This window comes from Panthera uncia, chromosome A2 (assembly GCF_023721935.1).
Source record: "Panthera uncia isolate 11264 chromosome A2, Puncia_PCG_1.0, whole genome shotgun sequence".
NCBI classification, from domain to species: domain Eukaryota; kingdom Metazoa; phylum Chordata; class Mammalia; order Carnivora; family Felidae; genus Panthera; species Panthera uncia.
In genome coordinates this window covers 110,005,874-110,017,909 of record NC_064816.1, presented here as the reverse complement: position 1 = coordinate 110,017,909, position 12,036 = coordinate 110,005,874, and the positions used below count along the sequence as shown (strand labels likewise).

Sequence of the window (12,036 nt, the reverse complement as noted above, 5' to 3'; positions counted from 1 at the left end):
CTGTGGAAGCTGTGTGTGCAGAAATGAGTGATTGTTCAGCCTTCTCTCCTTTTTTAAAAGGGACTGAGGTGAAGAAAGTCAGTGCACTCACCCATGACATGCGAATTTCAGCCTAGATGAGATTTTAACTAGAGATCCATTTTTGCTTGTATTCCGGCAAAACTGGTACATGATAAATTTGAAGACCATCTTATGTCGGGGTTGGGGGGGGGGGATGAACGAAATGATAGAATGGGCAGTTTTTTGCCCACCTTTTAAAGTAAGGCTGTGATGTAAATGAATATAGTATGTGTTCACTATAACTACTATATAGGGCTTGCTCATTGTTTTAGTGTTTAAATGATTTATGACTTGCCAGTTTTAATATGGCGAATGTTTAATAAGCATTGACAAGACAAAAGAGAAGACACGTGCAATTAATATGTTGTGTTTTTCTGAAACTTTGAACTTTGGATTCCTTAATTCAAATCATTCAGGTAGTTTTAAAAGTGAACTCTCTGAATCCAAGCCCCACTTTATTTACTTTTTCCCTTTTCCTTTACAGTATCTATGTCTCCCAAATGCTTTATGTGTCCATAGAACTTGAACCTGGACACTCTACCATTAGAGGGAGATTCCTGAGCAGACTTCTCTTTTTTACAGAATCTTTAAAGAAATCATGGTGGAAAGCAACTTGAGAAAACCCAGCTTCAGTTTACTCCTGTTTTTTCTAGGGTGGGGGTGGGGGGTTGTTTTGTTCTGTTTGTGTTTTGGGTTTTTTTTTTTTGGTCTGTGTAATTTTCTCTCTCTTTTTCCTCCCATCCATCGCTCCATCCCCAAACAAGCTGGATGAGGAAGTGGCCACGGTCCAGGTGAAGGAGCAGGAGAGGAACGTCCTGGTGCTGAAGAAGGTGCAGTGCTGTGGCCCAGCCCCCCTGGCCGGCGGCAGCGGCAGCGCGGAGAGTGATTGGAGGTGAGTTCGCACCGCGGCACGCGCTCCTGTTTCCTCGGCCCTGCCTGCCTCCCCTTCTCTCGCTCCATCTCACTCGCTCCCGCTGCCTCCCGTCCCTCCCTCCCTCTTTTCTCTCCGCCTCTCGAGCGTTCTAGCTGACTGCAGAGCTCTTGGCAGCCAGATGGACTCAGTTCCCAGCGAAAGGACGGAGATGGCAAGATCTTTTAGCTCTTAGGGGATGCCTTTGTTAGTAGTCGTTCACAATGGGCAGCTCCCGGCTGAGGGTCTTTGACCCTCATCTAGAGAGGAAGGAATCCGCAGCGCTCTCAGACCGAGAGCTGCCCTTGCCTACCTTCGATGTGCCTTATTTCAAATACATTGACGAGGAGGATGAGGACGATGAATGGAGCAGCCGCTCGCAGTCTTCCACCGAGGATGACTCCGTGGACTCTCTGCTCTCTGACAGATACGTGGTCGTGTCCGGGACCCCCGAGAAGATTTTGGAGCACCTTTTGAATGACTTGCACCTGGAAGAAGTCCAGGACAAAGAAACAGGTAAGGGGGGGGGGGTGTCTCCAGCTTCCAGACTCACAGCTGCGGCTGCCCTTGTCAATATCCTTAGGGGCAAGGCTCCCACTGTAGCCTAAATCAGCATGGGCAGAAACAACATATGCTTTGTGCACCTCCCCCCTTGGCCTCGTGCTGTTTTGTTTCAATCCAGTAAATGGACACATGTAGATCCAAGCAGCTGCCTGGGAAGTCGCTGTACAAAGAAAACAGTAAGAAGGCAGATGTTCTTGTGTCTTTGGCAATTTTTACCGAATCTCACCTAAAGGCAGTTGGCAAGAGGCCAGCATCTTAATAGCCAGTGTTCCTTGGGAAGAAATACAAGCGACAAGCATTCACCTGGCCTGTGGGAAGTGCTGAGCTGAGGGGAGCAGCCTCCCTGCAGAAACGTCAACAATTAATGCAACTACTCAGCAACTATAAGCCTCACAGCAACTTCTGCCTTTTTCCAGGTGATTTACAAACTGCTCAGAGCAAGCCCTGCTGTGCAGAATACCATCCTCATAGCTTGGCAGACCAGAAACTATAATTCACTGAAGGCTTATTGATCAGACTTCTTGTCCTTTCTCTTTAATCTGGGAGCAAAATACCCATTTAGCTTTGTCACCCTTGCATTTTGGGAAACACTATCATTGCATTTACAAAATAACCTAACCATGCTTCCTTTATCACCAAAGGGCAAGTACGTACTTCTTTTAACCAAAATTCTCTTAACGAATTTGTAAATTGTTCCAGCATGGAACATTATTCCGATGAATAGGCCTCTGTCTATAACTTGATCTCCTGACTAAAATGCACTTTTTGCTGTTATCACAGCACTTGTGATACGCACAGTGTATAGTATACTGACTGCATCAATAAAAAGTGTTTGTAGGTTGAATTCCTGCAGGGTAACACCTTAGGTTTTTCCCTTGTAGGAAAGATTGTGAAATGACAGCGTAGGTGGGAGCAAGTTTCCTTAGGTCCCAGTAGTTTTGTTTTGTTTTGTTTTTTTCTCTTCTCCTTTTGTCCGAACCTGATGTCTGGCTCTAAATTGCATTGTGAAGGACATTACAAGAAACAAAGTTGTGTGAAATGTGTAAGTGAGTTAAAAACAAGAAAAGGAAAATGACCTAATCTCCTATCCTACAGTAATGTTACACTTTGATCTCAGTATTCAAATAGACACTTTATTTTGCATATGTTTGGCAGGGGGTGGGGGGATCACTAGTTGTCATTTCTACACAGGCTGAAAGAAAAACATTCTCATGGCATTTGCTGGCATTTGTTTTTGCATGTCTATTGATTGATATTTTGTGCATTTGATCACTATTCCCATGTTCTATATATAGCAGATACAATCATCGTGGAACTGGGCATAATTTTCCATGTACTGATTACCATACTGGTTTACACAGGTGGTTTGGACTAGGTTATAGGAAATAATCTGCAAAAGGACACCTTTCAATGTGGATACATATTTGGGGAGATTGAATACTTGCTTCTTTTTAATAGTACCCACAGTTCTCTATAATGTGAGAATTTGTGTCTAGGTTATATTAGTAAGTGTAAAAATTATTTACAAATTTTTTTTAGTTTATTTATTTTTGAGAGAGTGAGGCAGAGTGCAGGCAGGGGAGGGGCAGAGAGAGAGGGAGACACAGAATCCCAAGCAGGCTTCAGACTCTGAGCTGTCAGCACAGAGCCCGACGCGGGGCTTGAACCCACGGACCGCGAGATCATGACCTGAGCCAAAGTGGGACGCTTAACTGACTGAGCCACCCAGGCTCCCCGATAAGTGTAAAAATTATTACAGCCAGTGTTAGTCCTAATTTGATTTCCTTTTTCTTTCTTTCTAATCCCCATTGGGTTTTTGAGAAAGACGGCCTAGGTGGCAACTAACAAGTTCCCACTGTTTAACACTGGGAATGAGAAATCACTCTGATTACTAATGCTAGGAGTTGGCCACTGCTGGAAATGATGTTGTGCGTGGTGTCTAGTGACTGTTATACCAACACTGGGGTCAAATGTGTCACTTTAGCCGTGTGCTCAGCAAAGCAAAGCAAAGAGGACCAGAGCTCAGTGGCTTGTCCTAAGCCAGGCAAGAAGACACCTGTCAAGGTCAGCCTCTCCTCATTTTTACTCATTTCCTCAGAGTTTTCAGAGGATGCATGAGACTTCAGATTGTTGTAGTGACACTTGAAGAAAGCATAGTAGCAACTTTTCCTCCAATTCAAGGAGAACTTTATGAAAATGAAAAGTCAAACCTATGAGATTGATGGGTGTGTAATAGGGAGGCCTAAGTGAAGTCCCATGTGGTTCTTCAAAACTTCACATACAGCACTTGGAGAAAATACAACAGAAAAGCCATCATGTGGTTTTTGTTGCTAAAATGAAAAAGTATCATATATATATATAAATAAAATAAATTTCGTGGGCAAATTGAGGAATAGTGGTTGTTAGTTTGTTCTAGTTTGAATACTAGATGAATCTCATATTTAAAGTAACCGAGGCCTCTTGTTACCAACAGAGGTGAATTTTAGTTATTTTGGCCAGGCTGGCAACCCTTATTATAAAAGGCCTATGTGTGCAAGAGCCTAATAGCATCGTATAAACATATGGAAGACAGATGGAGGAAAATGAGAAGGGGCTGCAATAAAAGTATACAACAGCGTTTTTATGTTCTTGAGCACCCCTTTTAGAGAGAGGGAGCCATATGGGGCCAGCTGGGGCCATATGGTGGTCGTCCACATGGCCTCGATGGCAATGAGGAGGAAAGGGCATGTGGGAGGACGTAAGTGCTCCTGGAGACTGGGATGAGTCTGTTCTGGGTTCTTACATTCCTGTACCCACCAGAGGTTGGGGAAAATAATGGTGCAAGAGATATAATTTCCCCTCCCTCTGCCACAAAAGTTACTTGGTTGTGAAAATGTAAGTGCAAGGCCCAATAAAAGACCTTCTGCACTCACAGAGGAGCAGTTGAAGTGATTACTAATTGATGTTAACGTGCAAGTGGAAAAACGTTGACTTAATTGAATGGAATAGGAAAGAGAATGGCAGAGCTGTTGACCTAATGTATTCCTGTTGTTACCTGAGTCCAGAATAGAAAACAATATATAGTGTTCTATCACCGTATGAATGAAGTCAAACTGAGTTTTAAAAGCAAAAATAATGTCAGAGATGCTGTTTTAAAAGCAGCCTACTAATGATTTCCCTAAATGGTTAGTTCCACACAACGCATAGCATGTGTGTTTTCTCATAATCCCCTCTATGTGTGCCTTTCCTCCCTTATAGAACTAGGCATAAGGGCTCTTTGCACGATTAGCTGTAGAATGAAGAATGAATGAATGAATGAATGATTCTTCATTGTTTCAGATGGAAAAACCGGCCACTGGATATCTATTTCTGAACATGGAAAGTGACAGAAGCAGCTTTCAAAGATTACCTTTTCTGTCAAGGTTCAGGTTCTGACTTAAACATTTGGAATGACAGGGAAAAATCAAGCAGCTCTGTCTTTCATCTTCCCAGAGGGTAGACATCACTGAGCATTCTCAGCCCAGGACAATTACAAAGCGGGCAAGGAGAAAGAAAAACAAGGAATTGTGAGTAGAGGCTGGAGGGATAGAAGAGCGAGTCCTCCCACCCCCTCCACCCCCCAGCCAGCCCTGGTCTGTAAGGTCTACAGGGTTCCTGTTCCTAGTTAACTCTTTGCCCTCCCTGGAAAGGATACAATATGTTTTGTTTAGGGATGCTACTGTTGGGAATAATGACTTCTGGTTCAAAGTAGGGGGGAAATTATGTATTGGATGGATTACATCAAGAAAAGCCTTCTTATTGATTTTTCTTTCTGAATCTGCATTATGACAAATCTACCTCAGGGAGAACACAAGGGGAAATACATTATTTGCTCCCCTCTTTTTTTTCCATTTCCTTATTCTTTATGCGTCCTTTTGAAGCAAACGCACTCAAGGTTACAGGTTTTTAAGAAAAGCGAACAGAGAATAGGATGGTTGGGACCAGCTCAATCCTTTTAGGCTTGACCTGCTTTCTTCAGAGTGTGGCTGGTTTGGTTACTTGACAAGTAACTCACATAGTCTGTGGTCACATACTCGGTGTGCAAATGCCTACTTTTGCCTCAGTGTTGGTGCTATGCTTTCAGCAGCACCTAGGAGGTTGAGCACATCATTGAGGAACTGAGTCCCTTATCTTTGTAGTGAGGCAACAATGAAAGTACCTGGCTTATATTTAGGGGTGTCTCACTCCATCGATAGAGTCCAGAAGTTAATCTGCATTGCCAGCTTAATGGCTTTTTTTAGGGCAATGCACTGGTAGAACCTTCAGGAAAGCTAGGACAGGCACTTCATTTTTTATTAACTCTTTTAATCTTCTTCCTGGCTAGCACCAAGCCTGTCATAAGCACTTGATGCACATTTCTTGGGAAGAAAAATTAAGAATGCCTTTCTCCCGGTCATTGGAAAGAGAGAAGATAATTTAGGTGAACTTCTTCCTTGATTCCCTTACCTTTTAGGATTTCTGGAAAGATTTTTGTTACTTCTGTGCCAGGCTGCCTCTGGGAAGAAGAAGACAGTATTAACTGTGAAGCATAGCTTTTGCAGAACTAAAACTTGTTGAGACTAGGCATAGAAAATTCTTAGATGGTGGTACACCTGGGTCCCACCCCAGCGATTCTGATTCAGTAGGCCTGAGATGGGACCTAAGCTTTACTGGCTTTAAAAGCTCCCCAAGTGATGCTGATATGCAGCCAGATAGGAGAGCCACGGAAATAGAACATTGACCTTGTCTCATTACCGCCCCACCCCCAGCAGCTTTTTAAGATTTATTCCAAGTTTCTAATAGTTTCAAATATATATTTGCCTCGGAGTGAGGGGCATCATTTCCCCTTTCCTCCACTTCCCCTCTACTCTCCAACCCCTCTTCGGGGCTTTATGTCCACTGGTCAGCCTCATGTCCACTGGTCCCTGTCCCTGAGCCTCTGCAGCCTAAGAATTTCACAATTTACAAACCTACCCGATTGGTCCATCCACTGAAATGATGTTTTTAAAAAAGGAAAAAAATCGGGGGAGACGGAGGTCCTGGACACAGCTGTTTATTCGACTTCTCAGTGTTTGGAATGAGGAGGTGATGATAGAGTGAACCAAACCCACTTGGATTTTTGGCAGGATTCTGTCACACCATAAAAATCCCTGGGTGGCCCTTATGTCTCACAGCCAAGATGCTTACTTCTGCAAGAAATAGTGTTTTTAGGAAGGAGGAAAACTCTGCACATGGCAGAGTAGAAAGGGTACTAAACTGAGATTCTGAAGTCTGGAGTCCCCCCCCAGATCTGGGCTCCTGAGACCTTGAGCAAACCATACAAAAGATGATCTTTGAGATATCTTTCATCACTAAAACACCTTCACTCAAAAGGATCTAATCAACATCTTTCCAAATGTCACAGAACCATAGAATTCCAGATCTGGAGGAGAGACCCTAGAATTCATGCAGACAGTTCCGGAAGCTTGTGGTCACTTTACGCTGAAATCACTATCACTTACCCATTGTACAAGGATGTTAGCTATTTAGTCTACCTTCATATTCTATTATTGCTGCCTGTCTTTGGACTCAAAGCAGTTAGAATGTTGATAGGGGAGGAAGCTTGGAACCCATGCTCAGTGGCCATACCTGGTGGTGATTTATGTGTGTTTGTGTATAACCTTGCTCAGTGGGAAACTTTTTAAGTTCCTTTGAGAATTTATATACTATAACATTTCCAAAGAATGGCTTTGATTTATCACCTACTAGTAAAATCCATTTATAGAATTTTATTACCAAGCCATCTTGGGATATTCAGAAATAGTCTGTTGCCAAGGAAAACTGGCAGTTTTGCCCCAGTGGTGAAATACACTACATCCTATCTTTTATACTAGCCATCCCCATAATTTACTTTTAACTTTATACACTAATTCTGTGATAAAATATAACCGTGCATTTTTAATTACTCAATTTCTGTATGCCCATGAATGAATACCTTAGGAATAATTAATTCCTTCATTTTGCAAATATCTTTAACTTCTTTATGTCCTAGATGTGGGGGATGCAGTTGTAAACAAACTCCTTACCTTCATGGGGTTTATATTCCAGTGGGAGGATTCAGACAAAAAAGCAAATAGGAAAATGGTGGATATTAAATGTTAACCAGTATCATTACAGGTACTATTTTAGGATCACTATATCCGCATGTCTTTAAAAATAAGCTAGAGGAAATTTTGATGTATTTAAAGTATTTTAGAGAATTAACATGAAACGATTCGTTATTTTCAACAAAGTTCAGAACCAAAGGACATAGACTTAATTGAAGAAAAAAGAGAAAGGAAGACATTTGAGGGGTGCCTGGGTGGCTCAGTCTGTTGAGGGTCTGACTCTTGGCTCGGGTCATGATCTCACGGTTCCTGAGTTTGAGCCACACATCCGGCTTGGTGCTGTCAGGCTGTCAATGCAGAGCCCTCTTTGGATCCTTTGTCTCCCTGTCTCCCTTCCCCTCCCCAACGGTGCATGCACAAGCTCTCTTGTTGTCTCAAAAATAAACATTAATAAAAAAGAAGAAGATGGGGGCGCCTGGGTGGCTCAGTCGGTTAAGCATCCGACTTCAGCTCAGGTCATGATCTCGCGGTCCGTGAGTTCGAGCCCCAGAGCCTGGAGCCTGCTTCCGATTCTGTGTCTCCCTCTCTCTCTGCCCCTTCCCCGTTCATGCTCTGTCTCTCTCTGTCTCAAAAATAAACAAACGTTAAAAAGAAAAAAATTAAAAAAAAAAAAAAAAGAAGATGGGGTACCTGGGTGGCTCAGCCAGTTGGGTGACTGACTTCGGCTCAGGTCATGATCTCACGGTCCGTGGGTTTGAACCCCACATCAGGCTGTGTGCCGAAAGCTCGGAGCCTGGAGCCTGCTTCCGATTCTCTGTCTCCCTCTCTCTCTCTGCCCCTCCCCTGCTCATGCTCTGTCTCTAGCTCTCAAAAATAAAGATTAAAAAAGAAAGAAAGAAAGAAATTTGAAATAGGTATAGGTGTCCCCAGATGGTAGTAGCTGGAACTAGAAGCCGTAGAATCTGCATCCACGGAAATGTTTGATACCATCTTTTAACATCTTCACCTGTGAAAATAACTTTCTCATAGACATATAACTAGATAGGTTGCCATTTGAGGTCTTTTTCAGCTTTATGAAACTGCCACATTTAAATATGAGGTTAATTTTGTTTGCATACATGCTTTAATAAAAAAGTCAACAGCAGAATAAACTCATTAGCACCAACTCCAGCCCCCGTGGGTATGCCTGAGATGCTGAGCATCGCTGCTCAGTGAAGGCTTACTTTGCCAGATAAAGCCAAGGCTTGAGATAGCTATCCACAGTTACCATGAAAATCCCCAAAGTGCTGTTGAGACAAAGCTGGAGGTAAAAGTGTTCATGGGAAAATATAGTTTCTGCTCTGCTGTATACTCTGTACTGTGGGTTTTGTTTTGGTCTGGTTTGGGGGCAATTCCCTTAACTTCCCTCCCTGTTACTAATACGCAGAATTATTACGGAGACCATAATTGAAGCATTGGGAAACTTTGTAAATTAATGTTGACAAATAATGAGATAATGAGAATTATGTAGAAGTTTTCTTCTCAGGTGCCTCATTAACAAAAGCAGAGGACTTAGGCCACGTGATGTTTGAGGTCCCTTCCAGATTCGGGAGCCAGGATTTGGAAATTACTCAAGATAGCCCTCCATTTATCCAAACATCCTCTCCATCAGATGGATTATTTTATTTATTCATAAACTTTTTATTTTTTATTTGAGAAAGAGCGAGCAGGCACAAGTAGAGGAGGGAGGGAAGAGAGAGAGAGGGAGGGAAGAGGGTGGGGGGAGAGAGAGAGAGAGAAAGAGAAAGAGTGAGAGAGAAAATCTTAAGCAGACTCCATGCTCAGTGTGGAGCCCGATGTGGGGCTCAATCTCATGACCTGGGGATCATGACCTGAGCTGAAATCAAGAGTTGGATGCTCAACCAACTGAACCACTCAGGTGCCCTGCAGATGGATCTTTTTACAGGATAATTATCCCCATCTCATGGCCATAGAAGCTAAGGTAGAAGAAGTTAACTAAGCTGCTACAGAGATAGAATGATCATTTGAATCTGGAAATGAACCCAGGTGTATCCCTAGCTTTATTCCAGAGATCATTTTTTTTCTAGTGAATAGAGTCATGGATAAAAGGCATAATGGAAGTAAAAACATAACCATTCAACTCTAGCTATAAACCCCAAATCAGGTGCTTCAGTAGCTACTTAAGAGTGCTCTAATCTCCACACAAAGACCTGCTTCTTGGTTTCCAGCTGTGAGCAGGATGGCCACTGGGTGAGCTAAGGGCTTCAAGAAGGTTACAAAAGAAGGGAAGGAAGAGACCCTAATACTAGCTGATGCTATGTCAGAACATTTACATGAGAAGTGATTAAAAATCATATTTTGACCGTGGATTTCATTTGAGATACTCACCATCTGATCTAATCTATTCACACCACCTTTAAACATGTGATATTATGTATGATAACAAGGGAATTGATGCTTTTACGCTGCCAGTAGATCGTGGGTTAATTAATACTCTTGTTGGTAATGAAGCAAGGTGAAATGAAGTGAGACAGAGCTGAAGCATAAGGTCATTAACATACACTGATTAATAATGGAAATGTGAACGTTTCATTACTGCATAACCAATGGGCAAAGGAAGGTGTGTAATGGATGAAGATATAAGTAGGAGTACAGCATACTTTCCAGGCATACAATTCATATTTAGAATGCGAACAGATCACTGGAACGCATTTTTTTAATTTGCATCATTTTCATGTTGAATCCACACAACCTCTTCCCATATTTTGTGTTCAGCTATAGTCTAGAGCACACTAGAAGCAAACTAAAATATTGTAGGCTATGGAAAATTAATTTCAAGAGGATCTGAAGATAAGAAAGGGAAAATGAAATACATATGGAGCAAGAATTACCTGAGACGTTAAGTCTTAAGCCTCTTGACTCTAAGGATGTTGAAAAACCTGGACATCTCAACAAGCTTCTAGATTTTCTTCTTTGAATACTTATAAGGAAAATATCACCACTTTCTGATGGTTTGAGTGAAGTTCTTATCCTAGAGCCTGGAGGTGAAGCAGAGGGTCTTTCAGAGTTTCCTTCACACGAATTCTAAATGAAATTCACATGGGACTGCTGTTTCTGTAAAGTCAGTCCTGGTGGTGATGTTCTCAAACTGTGAACCATGAGGGGTTTTCTGTGTAAACTGCACCCAGTGTGAGAGATGTAGAAATGAATGGGCTTTCTCTTTCATTCACTGCTGCACGTTTTATTTGCTTTATTTTCCTTATTTACATTTTATTTGCTTTCCCTTCACCTCAGATGCCCAATTTGATGATACTGTTAGGAACCTTAGGTATTTCTTTACCGTTGAGTAAATTTCTAATTTCCTAGAATGGCTGGAGGATAAATTATTACAAATAATAAAATACTCTGGTACATGAATTGTCAGTTTTCAAAGAATCTGCATATATAAAATTACAATCTATTTTGAAATATATATTATATAAAAGGCCCTGTCTGATAAGACACAAAGTTTATGTAGAATCAATGAAGCCCTGAGAGTCTTCAGCTTTATTATTACAGGAAGAAAATACTGTCTTAAATCTATCGAGTCTCTTTGATACAGGATGCAGGTTGCTTTTGAAACACAGATCCTCAGTATAACTTGAATTTTCTCTCATAAAAATAAATTTGAGAAAGGTAACAGCTTGTTTAGTTCTCATATTGTCTCCCTAATATATACCTAGTAAGAATCTCTATAGTACAGATTTTCAGTTAGTTCGGTACTGATTTTTGTTCTTATATTTTGTTGTTTCCTTTTTGTTGTTTTAAAAAGAAAATGGATTTCTATTCCTTTAAAAAAGTGATGCTTTTCCCAAATCTCCCAAGTTTGTAAAATTAACATATTTTCTTAGTTATGGGTCTTTGGGTATATTTAATACTGCACTGCAGACACTTACGATTTTGTTGGTGTCCCCCTGCATTTCCAGATACTTGTTTAAATGTGTGGTATAACACAGGCATGTTTGGAGTAGCAAATTGGAAGGAGCAACAGATTCTAAAATTCATGAAGATAAAATATACCGTGTCAATAGAATTGGCAATCTAGTAATTTTAGCAAGGCCATAGTTTTACTGTAACATCACCAACTGAAGTTACTGGAGTCTAAGTCAATGTCAAAGTATGAAAAAACCTCTTTTCTCTTTCTCCGTGTCTCTCTCGCTCTCTCTCGCTCTCGCTCTCTCTCTCTCTCTCTCTCTCTCTCAGAGATCTTGTGTGTCACCTCCCCAGACATTTGAAAGATTTGAAGTGAGATCATACGATGTCCTTGTGTTATTTGAAATGCTGTGCCGGTGCGCCTGGGTGGCTCTGATGGTTAAGCGACTGACTGTTGATTTCTGCTCAGGTCATGATCTCACAGTTGTGAGGTTGTGCCCCACATCA

At 41.7% G+C, this 12,036-nt stretch overlaps 1 protein-coding gene and 1 long non-coding RNA gene across 4 annotated transcripts in view; one reads left to right on the top strand and one right to left on the bottom strand.

Moving 5' to 3' along the window:
* The window catches only part of RAPGEF5 (Rap guanine nucleotide exchange factor 5), a 225,900-nt gene that overhangs the window by 151,454 nt on the left and 62,410 nt on the right, over positions 1–12,036 (top strand). For both annotated transcript variants that reach the window (XM_049642887.1, XM_049642886.1), the window contains 2 exons: positions 825–952; positions 1,398–1,486. In XM_049642887.1, coding sequence (XP_049498844.1) covers positions 825–952; positions 1,398–1,486 — 217 coding nt within the window. The remainder of the gene's footprint in view (positions 1–824; positions 953–1,397; positions 1,487–12,036) is intronic.
* The window catches only part of LOC125930851 (uncharacterized), a 15,550-nt gene continuing 4,888 nt past the window's right edge, over positions 1,375–12,036 (bottom strand). Inside the window, exons 2-4 of one of the 2 annotated variants that reach the window (XR_007460265.1) lie at positions 10,509–10,655; positions 5,999–6,047; positions 1,375–1,458 (exon numbers count right to left, since the gene is read on the bottom strand). This is a non-coding gene — a long non-coding RNA (uncharacterized LOC125930851). Of the gene's footprint in view, positions 1,459–5,998; positions 6,048–10,386; positions 10,656–12,036 lie in introns of those variants that run through there. The other variant, XR_007460266.1, reaches the window with a different exon arrangement.